Source organism: Scylla paramamosain, chromosome 26, assembly GCF_035594125.1.
Source record: "Scylla paramamosain isolate STU-SP2022 chromosome 26, ASM3559412v1, whole genome shotgun sequence".
Taxonomy (NCBI): domain Eukaryota; kingdom Metazoa; phylum Arthropoda; class Malacostraca; order Decapoda; family Portunidae; genus Scylla; species Scylla paramamosain.
In genome coordinates this window covers 15,220,506-15,243,090 of record NC_087176.1, presented here as the reverse complement: position 1 = coordinate 15,243,090, position 22,585 = coordinate 15,220,506, and the positions used below count along the sequence as shown (strand labels likewise).

At 42.4% G+C, this 22,585-nt stretch overlaps 1 protein-coding gene across 1 annotated transcript in view; it reads right to left on the bottom strand.

Annotated features, from left to right (window-relative positions):
• LOC135113841 (probable glutamate receptor) overlaps positions 1 to 22,585 on the bottom strand; it is a 101,620-nt gene that overhangs the window by 39,530 nt on the left and 39,505 nt on the right. The window contains exon 7 of the mRNA XM_064029459.1: positions 2,044 to 2,222. Within this exon, the coding sequence (XP_063885529.1) occupies positions 2,044 to 2,222 (179 nt within the window). The remainder of the gene's footprint in view (positions 1 to 2,043; positions 2,223 to 22,585) is intronic.

Here is a 22,585-nt window from a genome sequence, read left to right as displayed (position 1 = left end):
TTTGATGGAAAGTTAATTGCAAATTGTTGAAAGTGAATACCCAGAGATTATTAATGAGCTTAAGTTTTATTGTGGAAAATGTAGAAAGATTAACAGTGTATGAATAACAACTTGAATAACAGAATTGACTCAGTTGTGCAAAGTTACAAACAAGACTACATGTGTGTTGTGGCATAATAATTACTTAAAACGAAAAGTCATATAATGAACATAATTTTGATTGGTAATGCAGATGCCCTGTGTCCTCTTAAAATGAGTGTACTTTGATTGGCCTTGGAAACTGAATCACCTCTTTGATATGGAGAGTGCCATGAAGGAGTGCCCCTTGCCACATTCCTAATATTAGCGTGTAATACTTTTCAAACCTGTATTAAAAAAAAAAAAATTGTGGCCGTAGGACTTTTATAGTAATATTCGAACCAGAAGAGCTCCCACTGAAAAGTTCTTACCTGCTAGAATTCAGGAGGCATTACACTATACATGTTGGCATCCAGGGACCCCACAGCCAACTCGCTCTATTCTGGGCTCATAACACCACTGTCTGCCTATTTAGTGATCGCTCTGTCAGAGAAGGACATTCTTGAGTATATTTCCTTCATTAATACATTGCCAAAAAACAAAGATATATGTACGTATTTCCTTCATCCCCTGGAAATAGGTCAGGATGCGTAGGAGTCTGTTAGAGGGGAAGGGTGCAATGACTTAAATTAGTCGTTACACATTTTTTTTACCATTATATAAGTTCACTCTTGTATTTTAGAGTTTTCGAGCTTCATCATTGTACCTGGAAATTATATATTTCAATAATTTAGTACTGTTCAAATTTAGCCAGTTTACTGGAAAAAAAAAAAAAAAGGTAAATATTAAGTGGAGTCCGCACATAACGCTTTGGCTGTTATGTGCAGAGGATGGGGATGGCCGACCTGCGAATTTTGTTGAAGTACCATTTTGCGTAACTATTGCTGTCTCAGGATTTGACGATATGAAGGGACGCCTGGTGAATGGCGATTAAAGATAAGGCGCCCTAGGAATAATTTGTTCAAACATAAACATCGTTTGTTACTTTCAATTATTTACTTTTTTTGTGGAACAGAAGGCTTATAATCAGTAGCAGACACGATTTGTGCACCTTACCACGTCTTCATTTTCCCCAGTGACTAATTATTACAATGTTATGACCGTATCATAGAAGACTGAAAAAAAAAATACATTTTTTATTGTCATTCAGGCGCCTGTGCACTCAGATTCTTTAGACACTATGGCTCCGTCCAGATTTCTGTCTTATTAGTTCGACCGAGTATCATTACAGAATTCAGAAATGCAGGTATAACAAAAAATAAGTAAATAATAAAAAAATAAAATAAAGTAATAATAATAATAATAATAATAATAATAATAATAATAATAATAATAATATTTGTTAATGTTGTTTCTTAGTGCGAGACATCACAAATACTTATTACTCCATAAAGTCACCTTACTCTCAAGTCTTGAGCTCAATACAAATTGCCACCCTTCATGCCACTCATTCTTTTCGCACTGAACGTTTTCCTCTAGTCTAGACGCATCTCGCTCTTAATGTCTCCTAAAGTCAACGTTGCTGCCACTCAAGAGATGACTGTATGCTAATCCAATAAATGAAGCATAATCGTACAGATTCAGCTGGTCATGGAAACATTTTATCAGTTGGGGAATTTCGCGCGTCCTTCCCAACACAACCAAGATTTTTTTTTCGTTCTAGGAACTTACCGAGGGAGGTGCAAAGGTGATTACCAGCCTTACCTGGCCCACTTGTGTCTCCATACTCTGTTTTGTATTCCTCAACAATTTTCCCGTTAACCGCTGGTTATCAGTTCATAAACACGCGTACGGTCCCTCTGTTTCCCATTCCTTGTGAAATTTTCATTATATTTATCAACAGCCAAACTAGTTGCGCCGTTTGTCATCATTCCAATGTGTAAGAAGAAAATCATATGTAAAGTCAAACTATAACACAAGTTTAATCATAAATCGTAAGGACCTTTTGCCCAAAGTCAAACTCACCTGAATCCCCATCCAAATGCAGCCATGATGGGGAAACTTTCCTTGCTTATGTAAAATGGGGTGCGTCCAAGTGAGTCTGTGTAGCGGGTCGCGATGATCGGTGCCATGTAATTCTCATAGATGATCATGGCAAATCTTCCCTTCATTACTCTCTTAACAGCTTCTTCTGTGCTCAGCAACTTGTAGAAAAAAAAAATAGATAAATGATAATAATAATAATAATGATAATAATAATAATAACTATAATAATAATAATATTAATAATAATAATAATAAATTAATCTAACAACAATCAATCTTGTGGCACTGATGTTATTGATGTTAAAAATCAGACCTCATTCGTATATTGAGAACTTTCGAAATATAGAAAAAAAAAAAAAAAATCTCACTGTTGGTTAAAATCTACCTACCTAACTTTTACTACTTCTTCCTGTTTCCGTCGAGCGCACCCTAGTTTATGCTGCTATCAAACACATTTTCTTTGTGAGTGCCCAAGTGTTGAGTCCCACTGTGCTATGTGGTCATCACAGTATTGCCAAACGCAATACTGTGATGATCATAACCCAAGTACAAAATAGAGATGTGAATCGCGAACCAGTATGATTTTTTTTTCGTGTGTGTGTGTGTGTGTGTGTGTGTGTGTGTGTGTGTGTGTGTGTAAAGACGGCTGCTTAGAATACTTTGAAAGCAAAGGAAATCTTGCTTAAGATTTATGAGGCAGCAGACCCCAAACGAGCCTCTTTCATATTGGAAGACTAAGTGAATTCCTCCAAAACTGAAGTTAACGAGATTATTTGATAGTGCCATAAAATGTAAGAAATTATATGAAAGCTAATTATTAGGTTAATAGTCATGAAAATTACAAAAAAAAAAAAATGTATAAAAAATAAATAGACATCTTTCTCTCTTGCTACGGCCACACAGAGAGCGAGAAAGCAGGAGTGGGCGAGAGCGATATTTTACACATTGCAACCTACAGCTGTGTCTCACATCAGAAACTTCATAGATTATTTTGGTTGATACTGTTAGACTTGGCAGTAGTTGCAGAGCTCAGACATACTCGTAAACATTTGATAGAAACACTAATCAACAAATTTTGACAAAATGATGTCAAAACACTGCTGTGAAATGTTTATAACACATTTTATCTATGGCCGCCATATTCAGCGACTATGTAATGAATGTTAAAACAAACTCTTTCATCTTATGAATAAAAGTCTAAAAGTTTCCTAAACATGATGTGTAAACAGATTTCTCAAAAACTGCCACATAAACGAACAACGAGACTCTTTGTAACAGCATTTTCACCTCATTTCTCTTGCGCACCGACATTGGGCTTCGTTCACTACATTGGGTACAAGGGATGACGCGTACTAGGCGTACTAGGTTCCTTGTCTCCTTTATAGCAAAACTGCATCTGTTATATCTCTCCAAATAATTACTTTACAATGGATTATTACGTTTTGCCATATCATGATATCAGAATTTGCTCTCTCATCACATAATGACTTGACACTCTCACCTTTTAGATTCATGGGTAGCATGTATACAAAACTTGTCGATCATGACCTTGAACTCAATTTCCATTAAAGTACTTGATGTGGGTTGAGGGTAGCAGGGAAGGTGGTGAAGTAACGGGTAGAAGCGCGTTACCATGGCAAATGACAACTCCAGCCTGAAATGGCTTTCAATGTGGCTACTCAAACTCACCCTACTTCTCAGATAAAAAAAACAGACTTCGAGAGAGAGAGAGAGAGAGAGAGAGAGAGAGAGAGAGAGAGAGATCTTACCACTTTTCGAAAATATTATGTCTCCCGTCTCTGAAATGCTCTGCCTTGCATATGAAATGAATTTGTAGATGTGAGAGGGGGTATGTTTGAGTCATGACATAATTGGTGACCTCACCAGGATAGCTGGAAGTTCTCGCGGTCACGTGGGAGGTGCAGGTTAGTATTGTTTATTGTATTTTTATGTATTCTGTGCTTGTGTCTAGCTCAGACCATGAAGTTTGCGGGGATTGGGAGTGTGAATTTGGTGTTCGGACACCCAACCCTACGTATGGCCGTCATATCAGCCCCAATCATAGTAATGGTGAAATCTTCCAGATAGAACATATGTCTGAAGATATTAAATTCAAGTTGGAGCTGCGATGAATGAAACTGGAGGAGGCTAGAAAAAAAAAAAAAAAAAGATATTGGAGGAGGTGAGATGGGAAGGCTTAAGCTGGAGGCTGAAGCAGAGGCATAAAGGCTGAAGGCTGAGGAGACTAGGGAAACCAAGCAGCTGAGGCCGAAAAGGCGAGGATATATGAGAAGACAAAAATGTACAAGTGGGAAGAGACCAGGAATAATTAGAGAAGACCCGGATAGAGGTTGATTCTCCTCATGGAATTTTGAGAGGAGAATGATGAGGGAGGATACAGTGGAAAGTCAGGTTAAAATTAATACCTGAGTTTGATGAAAGGAAAGTTACAGAATGATTCAGAAGGTTTGAGAAAAAGGATGGAGAGTTAGATCGGACTTGGAACGTTGGATTGGCCTTTCTGCTAATTTGTTAAAAGGCAAGGCGTTTGAAGTGTATGATAGAATGATGACTTAAAGGATTGTGCCGAATTTTAAGCAGACATGCTCAGATCCTATTAGCTATGGTGAGAAGCTTACCGACAACAGTTTAGAGAGAAGCGGCCCGAGGAGTCATACTATTACGAAACCGGCAGTTGACTTCCTGTCCAGATTCACTCGGCCACTGACGCAAGTTCAGCTGCTCCATTTCTTGTCAGGATTTGCAGCTAAATATCAGTAGTTCACTTACCAAATCACATGGCTCCGGTGTCCAGGAGCCTCACAGGTTCACAGGCAGGCAGCCTCAATTCACAGGCAGGCAAAGGCGGGTGTTGGCAGGGAAAAAACACAGCCAGTCATCGTCCGGTTTATTTAACACTTTTTTTCCTGTGTGGGACTACGAAACAGAAAGAGGTGGCGCACAGACGATCCACATGGACCACCTTACCCGCCCTTTTCCTCCGGGGCATGTCAAGGCGATATGTAACAGCTGACACCGCCTCCACAATCTTGTACAGGCCTTCCTAACTCGACTGGAGCTTTGGCGAACCACGAGGCTTACGCTGCGGGTTGTGGAGCCAGACCAGGTCACCAGGCTTGTACTTTGCGTTTCTGGTCGTTCACTAGTACTACCGCCAAATGGCCTGGTCTTGAGATGTAGACTCGTCTGTTGACAGGTCTCCTCTAGTCGCCGCTGTAGTACCCGGACGTAGTCGGTGTGGATGTTCCACATGTTTGCTCCAGGAGGCCAGCCCGTGGTGATCTCCACCGGGAGGCGGATTTCCCTGCCGAACAATCATCCTAGTTGGCCAGAATCAATTGGCCTTGTTTTCAGCGGTGTGATAGGCCATCAGCATGTGCGGGACCCGCACATCCCAGTCTTGCTGGACTTCACTGCAATATTTGGCCAGCTGACGGACGATGGTGGCATTGAACCTCTTCAACATGCCGTCGCTCTAGGGCCACAGGAGAGTGGTGCGAGTCTTGTGAATCCCGAGGAGCCGACAGCATTCATGCAAGACTCGGGACTCAAACTCACGTCCCGGATCAGAGTGCAGTTTAGTGTCCCGGGGAAACGAAACCGTGTGAAGACTTGATCAACGAAAAACTGACCCACTTTCTTTATCTCGTGATTGAGTAGTGCGCACACCTCTGGCTACTTAATAAAATAATCCATGGCCATGGAAATGGGCAATGTCCACACCTTGCGTTCCATAGGTGCTACAGCCTCGTGCAGCTGCAAGGAGGCACGAGTCTTGCATGGGGTTCCCTTCTTTGCTGCACACACTCGACACGTTTTGCACCACTCCTAGACGTCTCGCTGTAGTCTCAGCTCTTCCGACTGGTTCACTAGACACTTAATAGCGAGACTCTCAGGGGACACAGCTTCCTTAGATGGGCTCTCACTGCCGGCTTCTAGCCGCCTGATCACTGGGTACAAATCTGGGCCTTCGTGCTGATCCTGTTTACATTTGTCGTCTATCTCTGCTGTGTTCTGAGCCACAGTAAGCTTTTTTCACTTTACCTCTGGCGACTGAGGCTGTCAGTGTTGTTGTGGATGTGTGGCAGGTTGGTGCTCCATTATGTGGCTGTATTGTTCGAGCTTTCCAATCCACCTGGCCAGCTGTCTTTCAGGCTCCCTCAGTGTCATTAACCATCGGAGAGCGACGTAGTCCGTACGGATGGTGAAGCTTGAGCCATACAGGTAATGATGGAAATGAGCAAGCCCCTTAATTACAGGACCCTATTCTTTGTGAGTAACACAATCATTTTTCTCATGCTTGCTAAACTTAGCGTTGTAATATGCTATGGACATTTCCACTCGCATCATGTATAATATCAATGCATTATTGGTTTGTGTCGTGATTTGTATATAAACTGTGAAGTTATATTATATTGTAACAGGAATATCTTGCCATAAAGATTCTAAACAATTGCAGAAAGGTCTCTGAACTAAAGTCTTCGGCCACTTCTAGATGGATTACTCTTGTTCTGGCACATGTGAAAAAAAAAAAAAAAAATATATATATATATATATATATATATATATATATATATATATATATATATATATATATATATATATATATATATATATATATATATATATATATATATATATACACCTGCTGAAACGATAATTACTCCCAGTGAGGTCTAAAGCACTGTTCAGAGGGTGCTGTGAACTTATCATTAAACCCAGCTGTAACCTCATTCAACGTTTCCCTTTGTGTCTCACAACACAAGGGGGCAGTCACAGCCTGCCCTCTAAAGACAACTCTCTTCCTCCACACAAAACTACAAGCACTTAATAACACACACACCCTTCACTCAAAAATTTTAAAATCTTAATGCGACCCATACACCAGCCTCAGACTCCCCATCTGGTGAGAGGACCATAAATGTCCCCAGGTCGGACTGCCTTTCTGTCGACGACCCTAAGTGTCTTGACACCCCCCCTCAACTTTTTCTTCATTAACTTCTGCAACATTCGCGGTCTAAGATCTAATTTTCAATCTGTAGAACACCACCTCTCCTCTTCTAAACCTCATCTTCTTTTCCTCACTGAAACTCAGGTGTCTGAGGCAACTGACAGTAGCCCCTTTTCTATTCCCTCCTAATTTCTCTATCCTCATTTTCGATCCAAAGCTGGATGCTGCGTTTATGTGCGCAATGACTTAACCGGCTCTCGTGCCCACGCTCTTGAATCTTCCGAGTTTTCCACCATCTGGCTACGACTACAGAGTCACTCTCATACTAAATTTATCTGTGCTGTATACCTCTCACCTAACTCCTCTGATTATAAAAAATTCTTTGACTACTTAACTTCTAAAGTGGAGCACATTCTGACCCTCTTCCCTTTTGCAGAGATCTCCATTCTTGGAGATTTCAATGTTCACCACCAGCTTTGGCTTTCCTCTCCCTTCACTGATCATCCTGGTGAACTAGCCTACAACTTTGCTATCCTTCATAACCTAGAGCAATTGGTGCAACACCCTACTCGTATTCCTGACCGTCTTGGAGATGCGCACAACATTCTTGACCTTTTCCTGACCTCTAATCCTTCTGCTTATGCTGTCATCTTGCCCTATCCCTCCTCAGGATCCCCCTGAGCGAAGGTGCCTCTGGCGTTTTGCCTCTGCTAGTTGGGGGGACCTGAGGAGGTATTTTGCTGATTTTCCTTGGAATGACTACTGCTTCCGTGTCAGAGACCCGTCTTTGTGTGCTGAGCGCATAACAGAGATGATAGTGTCTGGCATGGAGGCGTACATTCCTCACTCTTTTTCTCGTCCTAAACCTTCTAAACCCTGGTTTAACACAGCTTGTTCTCGTGCTATACATGATAGAGAGGTGGCCCACAAAAGGTACTTAAGCCTTCCATCACCAGAATCTTATGCACTTTATATTTCTGTCCGGAACCATGCCAAGTCTGTTCTCCAACTAGCCAAAAACTCCTTCATTAACAGAAAATGTCAAAACCTTTCAAGATCTAACTCCCCTCGTGATTTCTGGCATCTAGCCAAAAATATCTCCAATAACTTTGCTTCTTCTTCTTTCCTTCCTCTATTTCAACCAGATGGTACCACTGCTATCACATCTATTTATAAAGCTGAACTCTTCGCTCAAACCTTTGCTAAAAACCCTACCTTGGACGATTCTGGGCTTGTTCCTCCCTCTTCTCCACCCTCTGACTACTTCATGCCACGTATTAAAATTCTTCGCAATGATGTTTTCCATGCCCTCGCTGGCCTAAACCCTCGGAAGGCTTATGGACCTGATGGGGTCCCTCCTATTGTTCTCCGAAACTGTGCCTCCGTGCTTGCACCTTGCCTAGTCAAACTCTTTCAGCTCTGTCTGTCAACATCTACCTTTCCTTCTTGCTGGAAGTTTGCCTACATTCAACCTGTTCTTAAAAAGGGTGACCGTTCTAATCCCTCAAACTACCGTCTTATTGATTTAATTTCCTGCCTATCTAAAGTTTTTGAATCTATCCTCAACAGGAAGATTTTTAAACATCTATCACTTCACAACCTTTTATCTGATCGCCAGTATGGCTTCCGTCAAGGCCGCTCTACTGGTGATCTTCTGGTTTTCCTTAGTGAGTTTTGGTCATCCTCTTTAGAGATTTTGGTGAAACCTTTGCCTTGTACATATCAAAAGCTTTTGATAGAGTCTGGCACAAAGCTTTGATTTCCAAACTACCTTCCTACGGTTACTATCCTTCTCTCTGTAACTTCATCTCAAGTTTCCTTTCTGACCGTTCTATTGCTGCTGTGGTAGACGGTCACTGTTTTAACAGTGGTGTTCGTCAGGGTTCTGTCCTATCACCCACTCTCTTCTTACTATTCATTAATGACCTTCTAACCCAAACTTCTTGTCCCATCCACTCCTACGCTGATGATACCGCCCTGCACTTTTCCATATCTTTTCATAGACGTCCAACCCTTCAGGAGGTAAACCTATCACACAGGGATGCCACAGAACGCTTGACTTCTGATCTTTCTAAAGTTTCTGATTGGGGCAGAGCAAACTTGGTATTGTTGAATGCCTCAAAAACTCAATTCCTTCATCTATCAACTCGACACAACCTTCCAGACAACTATCCCCTCCTCTTTAATGACATTGAACTGTCCCCCTCTTCTACACTGAGCATCCTCGGTCTGTCCTATACTTATAATCTGAACTGGAAACTTCACATCTCATCTCTAGCTAAAACAGCTTCTATGAAGTTAAGCGTTCTGAGACGTCTCCGCCAGTTTTTATCATCCCCCCTAGCTGTTAACTCTGTACAAGGGCCTTATCCGTCCATGTATGGAGTATGTTTCACATGTCTAGGTGGGTTCCACTCATACTGCTCTTCTAGACAGGGTGGAATCAAAAGCTTTTCGTCTCATCAACTCCTCTCCTCTAACTGACTGTCTTCAGCCTCTCTCTCACCGCCGCAATGTTGCATATCTAGCTGTCTTCTAATGCTATTGCTCTTCTGATCTTGCTAACTGCATGCCTCCCCTCCTCCCGCGGCCTCGCTGCAGAAGACTTTCTTCTTTCTCTCACCCCTATTCTGTCCACCACTCTAACCCAAGAGTTAACCAGTATTCTCAATCATTCATGTCTTTCTCTGGTAAACTCTTGAACTCCCTGCCTGCTTCTGTATTTCCACCTTCCTATGACTTGAATTCCTTCAAGAGGGAGGTTTCAAGACACTTATTCATCAATTTTTGAGCACTGCTTTGACCCTTTTTTGGGACTGGCATTTCAGTGGCCATTTTTTTTTTTTATTAGATTTTTGTTACCCTTGGCCAGTGTCCTTTCTACATAAAAAAAAAATATAATAAATTTATATATATATATATATATATATATATATATATATATATATATATATATATATATATATATATATATATATATATATATATATATATATATATATATATATATATATATATATATATATATATATATATATATATATATATATATATATATATATATATATATATATATATATATATATATATATATATATATATATATATATATATATATATATATATATATATATATATATATATATATATATATATATATATATATATATATATATATATATATATATATATATATATATATATATATATATATATATATATATATACCTTCTTTGGGATGTCACCCTCGTCTGTTATTATAAGACCACCCGTGTAATCTACACCCGTTACTTCGAAGAGTCTACCTACATAGAATCTCTCTTCCCATAGGTAGGTTTGGGGGATCCTGGATACGCCTCATAACGTCAACATACATGATATTCCTTTAGGGAAGTTTGCACTATTTGACGCTCTTCTGGTACCCAGTAATATTTCTTAATTTGACCTAGAGTGTCCCCCATTACTCCATGGCAGGTTATTCTATGGGCCTCTATTATGATTAGTTTGGTGAGGTGACCCATCTTTGTAACAAGATAGGGTGTTTTGTTTTATATAGCAGCTCAGCGTATTTTATTCTACTTCGGCAATTTATTAATTGTTCATTATCCAATTATAGCCCCAATTTTTTTTTTATTTATTTATTTTTTTTTTTATAAATGCAATCTCATTTTTGGATCCTTCACCTAGTGCATTATGGATATCTCTTAAGAATTCGTGTTATTGTTTAATCCAAAATTTTAAAGCATCTGCCATTGCTTTGCCCAATTTTTAAGTAATGAAGTGGAATACTCTTTTGGTTACATTAATTAACTTATGGAAATAAAAATATTTATTTATGTTAGTTGCAAGATTAGTTGGCCTAAGATTGAGCTTCTAATAAGTTACCTGCTACCTCTTTATATGCCTTTTGGGTGGACCAATTATGTTTCTGGCTCAACCAGTTTGGTCCATGGAACCCTTTGGTCTTCTTTGATAATTTGGAGAATGTTATGCTGCTAAATAAGAGATCTGCTAGATCTTCTATAGTAGGAGGATGGTGGTACTCAAATTCTTTTGTGACAGTACTCTTTCTACCCTATTTTTCACACACGGATTTTGTCATGTTACTGGCCGACTTTACCCCTTTACCCCCCGTGTTCTATTTTCTTCTAAAAGCATTTTTATTCTTAGTTATAAGTTAATAATATAAGGTTATTTACTCATTTTATATCCTGTAGCATTATTCTTTTCATATTCTAAATTCTTTATATGTAAGTATATGTAAGGGAAAAGGTGTATTTAAGGTGAAATTTCGTTGAGGAGAGAGGCGATACATGTTTACCTCTTGTACTGAGTCAGCAAATTCTTCAGAAGGCAGAAAGGCCCTGAGGGTGGCGTTTTCAAAGAATAATTCTGGGGGGTGTTGTGGTAATTGAGCGAGTGTGTGGAGGTATTAGTAATGTGGTGGTATAACCCTGATACCAATGATCAGGCTGGTGAGTCTTTTGTGGTACCAGAGCTCTTGTCCGCTTAAATTCGGTTGGTGAATGGTGTAGGTGACGTAACGCTGAAAAAGAGCGTTGGGGCTGACAGGCAGCCATTTTGTGATTGGGGTTGTGGTGGTGTTATGGTGTTATTGATGTCCTTAGGGAAGGTGTTATGGTGCTATAGGTGAACAATGGTGATGAGGGTGCTATCTTGCGAGGTTTGAGGAGGTAAAATACGGTAGTTGCTGCTTGGTGACACAGTGACGGCGTCTAGGAAATTCATGCAGCTGAGGAAAATATTCCAGCGGCCTGTGAAGAAGTAAAAGGGATTTAGTGCTTTGTGAAGTGACGGGAATGTCATATATTGATGTGTATAACCTTTCAGCAACAGGGGAGGTGATATGAGTGCCCAAAGTAAAGGATAATGTATTATAATTGAGTGTGGGACTTATCCTGTGTTGTTCTGGGATAGAAATTTATTTCCCTAATTTCCTCTAATATATACTACCTCAAGTTATTTGTAAGTTAAAGTTATTATTAATATATCCTGTTATATAGAATGACTGTGTTTTCTACCCTAACACTGATCTGGTATTGAGGTGATTTCTGGCGTGCTATGCCAAGGTAACGGTTCTATGAGAGGGTTTAAATGCTGGTAATTTCGGATAGGTCGGGTAGATATTCGAGGCGTTTAAAAATCCAGACCTTTAAAACTTTCTGGGATCAGTGTACCGTTCACTTTCTTGGAAAGATAACCGGGATCGTGACATAAATAGAGGGATAGGGAGGAAATGAAGGTAGAGGTAAAAAAAAAAATTCTCACGTGGAGAGGAACCGGTTAAAAAAATGATGGTGATGAAAGTGAGGATGATGATAGAAAGTGTGTACAGGGAGGTGCTGGAGTGAGTGAGATAAAACTGGCAGAATAAAAACACTTGGCAGAACTGATAGCCTTTCCAGTAGTGGAATGTTTTAATTAATGAAACTTCAATTGTAAATGCAGAAGAGGCAGATGAAAATGCAGAAAGAAGTGGAGATGCAGCAGATGCAGTTGCAAATGCAAAAGAAAGTGGAAATAAAAAAAAATAAGGGCAGAAAAAGAAATTAAATTAACAGAGGCCAGGGCAGGAAACGGTGCTCAAGGAAGTGGGGATATATAGAGAAGTGTAATCTATGTGCCTAAATTTGTGGAAGGTGAGGAAGAGGAATTCTTCCTTCAGTTTGAAAAAAAAAATGCAAACTTGAGGGGATGGGATGAAGATGAGTGGGCATTGCTGGTCCAGTCTAAATTTGAAGGAAAGGCCAAGGAAGCATATGCGAGATTGAGTGAGGAAGAGGCGAGTGATTATAAAGTGATAAAGGAAGCGGTGCTGGAACCAACCCGTGTAAGTCCGGGGGTGTAACGGGAAAGTTTCCGCAGGGTTAGGAAACACCCAGGTGCCACTTATCTCGTGACGATTCTAGAGTGCTGTCTTAAATTGGAACGATGGATCAAGGCCGAGGAAGTCACTACGGTTGAGGAGATGAAAGGAGTTCTGCTAATGGAACAATTTATGGACCAGGTGCCCCCTGAGTTTAAAATATGAGCTTATACTTGTGAAAGATGTGATGGAAGCTGGACGCAGGGCTGACAATTATTGTGAAGCCCATGGGTTGAGTAGAGGCGAATACCATAGAGGGAGAAAGCCCTTCTTCAACTAAAGTGATGTTCATCAAAGATATAGCTATGACCACCAGATGAGCTCGAGATCATTCCGCAGGCCAAACCAGCCCCGCTCTGACCACTATGATTTTTTCCACAATTATAACATGCCCCCACCTGAGGCCCATGCCACACAGGATTGGGCAGGGAAGCACTATCTACTACAAGAAGGGTAGTGGTAATTAAGGTGCAGCTAAGTGCCTCGGATGTGGAGGAAGTGGGCATAGGAAATACCATTGTCTGAAGGGAAGGCCAAAGCCAGTGGGAGCAGAGGCCGCCCAAAAGGACTGGTGAAGTATGCAGAGAATATGAATGCACAGATACAAGAGGAGTCACAGAAGGATGAAGGCTTTGGGTATTTCACCAGTGAAGGCACAGTGAAAGAGCAGGGAAGCCCTGAGAAGGTGATTAGAATCCTTCAAGATACAGGAGCTAATCAGAGCCTGATCTTAAGTAGTGTATTCCCATGGACTGAGGAGACTAGCACCGGCAGAGAGGTATCGTGCAAGAGTGCAAGAGGCAAGTTCAGCATTTCCCTGCAAAAAATTTGGCTGGACTGTGAATACGTCACTTGAGAGGTGACAATTGGAGTGAAGGAGACGCTGCCTGTAGATGGAGTGAATATGTTGGTCGTTAATGACCTGGCTGAAGGTAGAGTCATCCCTAAACTTCAGATGATAGACAGTCCTCTGGTAGGGACGACAGAGGCCACCACTCCGGCAGCAGTTCCTCATTCAACAAATGGGGAGGTAGAGGTGCCTGAATTGTTTCCAGTTTGCGCAGTGATCCGAGCGATGAATGGAAGGGGACTCGTGGATACCGAGGGAGCAACACAGGAGGATGGAGGCCTAAGCGCCCTGTTTGAGGAATCTGATGAAAAAGAAAATAGCCCGGAGTATGCGAATGATGAATGGGCTGTAGGCCAGATGGAGCTCAACCTTGATTTTGTGGTAAAGAAGAGTGAATTGATAAAAGCTTAGGAAAGTAATGAAAGCTTGAATCCTGTTTGGAATGAGGCAAAAAAGCTGGGCGAGTTTGGTGATGAGTATATGGGATACTGTGAGGATAACGGTGTATTATTGAGAAGTTGGAGATCCTTGACAGCCCCAGTCTCCGATCACTGGATGGTGAAAAGGCAGATTGTGATGCCACAGGTGTATAGCAAGAAAATATTGGAAATGGCACACGAGAAAAATCTGGTGGGATACCTGGGGTTCAGAAAAACCCTAAGAAAAATTTTATGTAATTTTTACTGGCCCAAAGTGAGAGGTGATGTGAATGAGTTTTGAAAAATTTGTGTTTATGTCAGAAGGTGGACAAGTCGAGCCAGGTGATTCGCCCTGGCCCCCTTCAGCCTATCCCTGTGGTTGAGGAGCTTTACAGTAAAGGTATGATAGACTGTTAAGGTCCTTTGCCAAGGACCAGGAGGATAAACCAATATTTGCTGACTATTATGTGTGTGTCAGCCAGGTTCCTTGAGGCCGTTTCCCTCTGGCGTATAAACTGTAAAAATATTGTGAGAGAGTTGGTGAAATTTTTCTCATGGGTGGGAATTCCTAAGGTGCTGCAATCAGACCAGGGAAGTAATTTCACTTCTCGCACGTTCAAAGAAATTCTAAGGGGCCTGAAAATTAAACAGAAGTTATCGAGTGCTTATCATCCTCAGTCCTAGCATTGTATAGAAAGATTTCACCAGATTCTGAAAAAAAAAAAAAAAAAATACTCTCAATGTGCAAGAGTCAGCAGGTTTCAGCCCATTTGAGTTAGTGTATGGGCATGAGGTGAATGGTCCTATGACAATGGTGTAAGAAAAGTGGTTAGGGGCAGAGGAGCCTCCTAATGTGGTGAAGTATGTGTCAGATTTTAAGGACAGATTAATGAGAGATAGGGAAATTGCGCAAGAAAATTTTGAAAGACAGAGTGAGATGAAAGGCTGGTATGACAAGAAGGCAAGGTCCAGATCTTTCCAGCCTAGGGACAAGGTCTTAGTCCTTTTGCCTTTGCAAGGTAACCCTTTCAAACCTAGGTTTAGTGGATCTTGGGAGATTGAGAGGAAAGTGACTGATGTGAATTATGTTGTAAAAAACACCAGGGAGAAAGAAAAAGAACCAGTTCTGTCACACAAATATCTTGAAGCCTTTCCATGAAAGGGAAGAAGAAGAGACAAATGAAGTGGACAGAGGCGTAAAAAACGTGAATGTCGTGAATGTAGCCACTGAGGTGGAAGATGAGTGGTCTGAAATGAAACTGAGTAGGTGTGAAGGAATGGTGCTGGAGAACTCAGCTGTGTTAGAGAATGTGAATGATAAACTGGGACACATGGATTTAGAAAAGAAGGAAGAGATTAGTGAGATTATTGAAAAAATTAGTTCTTTGTTCCCTGATGCATCAAGAAAAAAAAAATAAATAAATAAATAAAATATATATATATATATATATATATATATATATATATATATATATATATATATATATATATATATATATATATATATATATATATATATATATATATATATATATATATATATATATATATATATATATATATATATATATATATATATATATATATATATATATATATATATATATATATATGGTGGTACATGATGTAGGTGTTAGGGAGGATGAACCCATGAAACAACACCAATACGGACTTAACCCACGGAAAAGGAAATCATGAGAAAGGAAGTAGAGTATATGTTGGAGCATGACTTGATTTAGCCCAGTGAAATTCCATGGAGCTCACTCTGTGTATTAGTGCCCAAATCTGGTCAAGGGAGTTTACGTTTTTGTACGGATTATAGAAAGTTTAACATGGTGACAAAATCTGATGCTTACCCAATCCCAAGAGTTGATGATTGTATAGATCATGTGGGTAATGAAAACTTCTTAACAAAAATTTACTTGTTAAAAGGGTACTTTCAAGTAGGGCTTACTGATAGGGCAAAAGCCACATCAGCTTTCGTTACCATGGATGGATTGTATCAGTACAAAGTTCTTTCGTTTGGTATGAAGAACACTGTTGGTTCTTCTCAGAGATTGATGAACAGAGTGCTGAAAGGAATGAAGGGATGTTATGTGTATATAGATGACATTTTGTTATACACTGAGAGTTAGGAGGAAATATGCAGTTACTGGAGGAAGTATTCAGGAGATTGGATGATGTCAATCGGAATGTAAACTTGATGAAAAGTCATTTTGTGCAAGCTGTTGTGGAATACCTAGCTTTCAAGGTAGGGAAAGGTGAAGTGAGAAATGTGGAAGCCAAGGTTAAAGACATTGCAGGTCTCTCTCCACCCACCAACAGGAAGGAGATACTGAGATTCTTAGAGGCCAGTAGGTATTACAGGCGTTATTGTAAAGAAATTTCAGTTGTTGCGATGCTCTTGACCAAGTTGTCTGTTGTTTGTTGGAATAAACATTGTGAGGAAGCTTTTGTGGAAATTAAGAAAATGTTAATCACGGCCCAAGTGTTCTGCATGCCTGATTATGAAAAAAAAATTGTGTTATATGTGGATGCCAGCCAGAATTATGAGGGTAGTGTGTTAACATAGGATCATGAGGGAGTCGAACACCCCATAAGCTACTATTCTATATGAAGCTGCTACCATATCAGAGGCTTTGGGACTTGTGCTGAGTCTGAGTAATTCCAAAGTATATGTCAAAGTGACAGCGCAGCCTGTATAGGCTTTCAAACACATCCTCCTGATTTTCCTGCATAGAATGAAAAAGCAATTAGTAGAACAAACAGTGAAATCTGCCGACAATGGTTAAATTCAAATTAAAACAAAAACTGTCACGATCCCGGTTATCTTTCCAAAAAATTGGACGGTACACTGATCCCAGAAAGTTTTAAAGGTCTAGATTTTTAAAGTCAATAATTAGCTTACCAAGTACCTATTTCTTTTGCCGTTAATTCTAATTAAAGCAAGGTTCCGGTTTTCACCAGTGGTTCTCGTGATTTTGCAACAATCAAAGGCTCATGAGGTCATGTCTGGTCTTACAAGATTATGACCTAGAAATTCACTATGTAAAAGGCAAATAGAATGTAATTGCTGATGTCTTGTCTCGTGCCCCATCTAGTCGTGAGGCGTCCTAATCAGGTGCCTCATGCCTCTTTTGGGAAGGGGATGTCATGTTATTGGCTGAGTTTACCCTGAAAAGGAACACGTTTTCTTAGTGTCTCCTGTATTCCGTTTTCCTTCTAAACGTATCTTTTATTCTTAGTTATAAGTTAGTATAAGTGTTATTTTTTCATTTTATATCATGTAGTATTATTCTTTTCATAATTCAAGTTCATTATATGCAGGTATATGTAAGTGAAAAGGTGTATTTGAGGTGGAATGTGTTGAGGTGAGAGGCATACATGTTTGCCTCTCCTACCTGAGTCAGCAAATTCTACAGAACGCAGAAAGGCCCTGAGGGGGAAACATGCGGGGGGGGTGGGGGGGTAGAGTTCTCACAGGATAAATCTGGGGGGTATTGTGGTAATTGAGTGGATGTATGGTAATATTGGTGCTGTGGTGGTATAACCCTGATATCCAGGATTAGGTTGGTGGGTCTTGTGGTACCAAGAGCTCTTGTTCATTGAGATTCGGTTGGTGAATGGTATAGGTGACGTAACATTGAGGGGAAGCATCGAGGCTGAGAAGCAATCATTTTGTGGATGGGGTTGTGGTGGTGTTTTGGTGTTATTGATGTCTTTGGGGGATGGTGTTATGGTGCTATAGGTGAACTATGGTTATGGGGGTGCTGTCTTGTCATGTCTGAGGAGATAAAATACGGTAATTGTTATTTGATGACGCGGTGATGGCATCTGGGGAAATTCTTGCAACTGGGGAAAACATTCCAGCGGCCTGTGAAAGAGTAAAAGGGTTTTAGCGCTTCGTGAAGTAATGGGAATGTCATAGGAGAAGTGATATGAGAACGCGAAGTGAAGGTGTAGCGGGACACAAGTCACCGCTCCTAGCACTCCGTTTTCTGTTAATATTTCACCCTTCCGTTTTCGCTCTCTCTACTGCACACGCTCTTGTCTTTCATCTCTTTTTCATCACTTTATACATTTCTCTTACTTGTCACATTCTGTGCACGCTCTTTTACAGATGTATTACACATCTTCTCAATACATCTTACTACTCCTTTCTTCACACAGACATACACACACACATACACTCTCTTTTTCCATAATTTTGTATGTGTCGTTTGTCATGTTCAGTAATTTGTATATACATTGTTCATGTTTTTGTTGAATAAATTTGCTATACTACCAATCTCAATAACGAAAACAGATCCAATACATATAAACAATCAAATTTTACCTTATACAAAGCAAGCTAACATCCTAGGATTAACAATAAACAGCAAAGGATACACCCAACACGTTAATAGTAACATTAAAAAAGCAAAACATGTGCTTTATACTCTAAAAAGATTTCAACAGCTTACAACCAACATAAAATTACAATTAATTAAAGCTTGCATTATTCCCATTTTAATATATCCAGACTATCCTCTAGTAACAATTTCAAATAATGCAATTCGTAAGCTTCAAAGAATACAAAACAGCTCATTAAGATTTGCATATAATGAGAAATATCCCTACACGAAAACCTGTGAGGAGCTACACATACTTAGCAATATAAAACCAATAAATATTTTACTTTACGAAAGAGCATCTAAAACAAAACACACATTACAGCATACATTACAAGACACAAATTACATACGCATAATAACAGACAATATAAATAACAACAATGAGCATACATGGTTCAGGAAAACATCTAAAGCACTGGAAACTATACAACCACATCCAATATACACATAGAAATTACTAAGCACGCGAAATTAATAATAACCATAACCGCAGCCTCCTTCTAATAAGTAATAATAAGTAATGGGAGCGAGGAACCGCAAATCATGATCTGAACCAGCAAGGCGTACAGCCCGCCACCTGTTATTCTCTCACTTTATTTCAATTTCACCAAGTCTATTCCCTCCAACTCTTAGTCTTCCCCCCCCCCCTAATTTCACCACCCTGTCTATCCCCCCCAAAAAAATAAAAATAAAATGAATAAACAGAGAATACCCAGGCTAAATTTCCTTTGCCAGAGCTACACAGTTATGACACTGGAGATGTTACCCTTCAAGGACTAAACACTGCTATGACCAAGTCGTAGTTGGGAGCCTAAACTTCTCGCTTGAGCAACTTACGGGCGGCCAAGTAGCACCTCACCTTCGCTACAATTGGTGACCCCGTTGTTCCGGAGTGAGCAGCCAAGTCCACCCTGCTGCTATCCTCCAACCACCCGGCCAAGGCTACGAGCGGATCTTCCGGCAGCTGCCCCTTCGCCGGTATCGCCGCCTCCAGCAGCAGACCCCGACGCAGCCTGGCCGCCACCCCGCCGCCTCACCAACGCAGCCTGGCCGCCACCCCGCCGGTGTCGCCGCCTCCAGCAGCAGACCCCGGCCCCCGACGCAGCCTGGCAGCCACCCCACTGGCCGCCGCCCCCAGCCGCCCGTATGCCAGCCGCCCGTATGCCGCCCCCCGCTGCCCGGCCGCCTTCACGGCGCCCCACCCCACGGCACTCTCCAGCTGGCCCTCGCCACTGGCCAGCAGTCTCTCCCAGTCGCGGACGCTCCTCCACGTAACTTCTGCCGGCCCCTCCAGCCTCCTGCTGTTACCTGGAGCCCTCCCACTGGCCGCGTCCCTCCTCCATCTACAGCTCTTCATAGGGGATTACCTACGGTCCATCGCCCAGGATTAACACTGTCATCCGTGGATTACTTACAGTGCGGTGCCAAGGATAACGTACAGTTCGTTCAGTGGTGAGTGCAGTGCCAAGGATAACGTACAGTTCGTTCAGTGGTGAGTGAAGTGACATTGCCCCAATTCGGCATCTCTCACCGCTGTTGCACCCGGTCACACCGGCGCCTCACGCCTTCACTCCTCACCGCTGTGGCTCCCGGACTTTCCGGCGCCTGTAGTGTACTTTACACAGTCACGTGGTGGTCCACTCAGCACAATGCCTGATGACGTCGACTCCGTAGCCTCCATCTCAGCAGAAGACAGTACCAAGCAACTTGTTGAGCTCGTCTCACAGCTCATACTTGAAGTGAGTGATCTTCGGAGAAAGGTCAGAGAACGCTCATGCTCACGTTCGCGTTCTTCCTCCAGACACCACTTCCGGCGCCGCCAGCGTTCAAACAGTAAGATGCCGGAGACTTCTGGTTTCTGCTACTACCATGACGAGTTCGGGAAAGACGCAAGAAATTGCAAGGCTCCCTGTACCTTCGCCAAGTCTTTAAACCCCAACAGCGAGCACTAGCGGCGTATAGTGTTCGCGACACCTCGTCTGCGCTACTGAAGTTGTATGACCCTCTCTCCCGGACCAAGTTCCTCATCGACTCTGGTGCAGACGTCAGTATTCTCCCTGCCCCTGGTGTAGACCGGACGTTGCCTCCCCTCCTTCACCTTCACGCCGCCAATGGTACGGAGATTCCTGTGTACAAGCGACGCACCTTGCAACTTCACCTGAACCTCCGCCGTACCTTCGAGTGGACGTTCTACGTAGCAGCTGTCACGCAACCAATTCTAGGTGCTGACTTCCTCCGACACTTCGGTCTCCTAGTGGACATCAAGGGTCGGAAGCTGCTCGATCCTCTCACCTCAGTCACAACAAAGGGACAGGTCATTCATGGTGATAGCACACAGATCTCCCTCGTCAAGGCAGACCACCAGTTCTCCTCCCTGCTGAAGTCCTTCCCTACGCTGACGCAGCCGTACTCAGCCAGCAAGCCGGTCACACACCACGTCTCGCACCACATCGAGACCAAGGGACCTCCTACCCACGCCAAGGCCCGCCGCCTAGCTCCAGAGCGCGCCAGACAAGCCAAGGCAGAGTTCGAGTCCCTCATTCAGCAAGGCATCATACGGCCCAGCTCCAGCAACTGGTCTTCCGCTCTCCACATCGTGCCTAAGAAAAATGGCGAACTACGAATATGTGGAGACTACCGCGCTCTCAACTCGCGCACCGTCGAGGACAGGTACCCAGTGCCTAACATCCAGGAGTTCTCTTCTCAGCTCTCCGGATGCACCTACTTCTCGAGGATCGACCTTGTGAAAGCTTTTCACCACATCCCCGTCCATCCAGCGGACATTCCGAAGACTGCTCTCATCACACCCTTCGGATTGTTCGAGTACGTCAGGATGCCCTTTGGTTTGAGGAATGCCGCTCAAACCTTCCAACGCTTCATTGACGGTCTCCCCTTCTGCTTCGCGTACATCGACGACCTCCTCATCGCCAGTCCTGACGCAGAGACGCACCAACAGCACCTCCAGCAAGTACTCACCCGTTTGCAAGACTACGGGGTGCAAGTCAACGTCGACAAGTCTGTGTTTGGGGTCCCCTCCATCACCTTCCTTGGCCACACTGTCTCCTTGGAAGGCATCACTCCACTGCAAGAAAAGTGCGAATCCATCCAGAACTTCCCCAAGCCTACAACACAGCGCCAACTCAAGCAATTCCTGGGGATGCTGAACTACTACAACCGCTTCATCCCCAGCTGCTCACTACTTCTTCAGCCCCTCTACACGATGATCAAGCCTTGCAAGAGAGGACAGTCCATCTCCTTAGTCTGGACTCCAGCCACTGAGGAAGCTTTCACAGCAGCAAAACAAGCTCTCAGCTCCGTCTCACCTCTCAGCTTCCCTGCCCCAGATGCCATCATCTCTATCGCCACAGACGCTTCTGACATCGGCATCGGAGCAGTTCTACAGCAGTATGTCGACGGAGGTTGGAAACCGCTCTCTTTCTTCTCAAAGAAATTTAACAAGGCGGAATCCAAGTACTTACGACAGGGAACTTCTCGCCATCTACAAGGCCATCAAGCGTTCCCGGTACTTCGTGGAAGGTCGCAACTTCCATGTATATACCGACCACAAGCCACTCACTTCGAAGTCCCTGCACATCAAGACCTCCTGTTCACCGCGACAACTGCGTCACATCGACTTCATCTCGCAGTTCACCACGGATTTGCGCTACGTCAAAGGTGAACACAACGCCCCAGCTGATGCTCTCTCGCGCAACATCTCTGCTGTGTCATCTTCTCCCATCGACTACACTGCCATCGCTGCTGACCAGGCCAACGATGAAGAGCTGCGGCAACTCCAAGACAACCCCGCACTACAGATGAAGAAGATACAACTCCCAGGAACCACAGTGCACGTTTACGCTGACACTTCCACCGATTCCTGTCGGCCCTACCTGCCGAAGACCCACCGGTATCGTCTTTTTCGTCAGCTGCACGACCTCTCCCACCCTGGCATCCGAGCATCTCAGCAGATGATGACCTCACGCTTCATCTGGTCTGGCA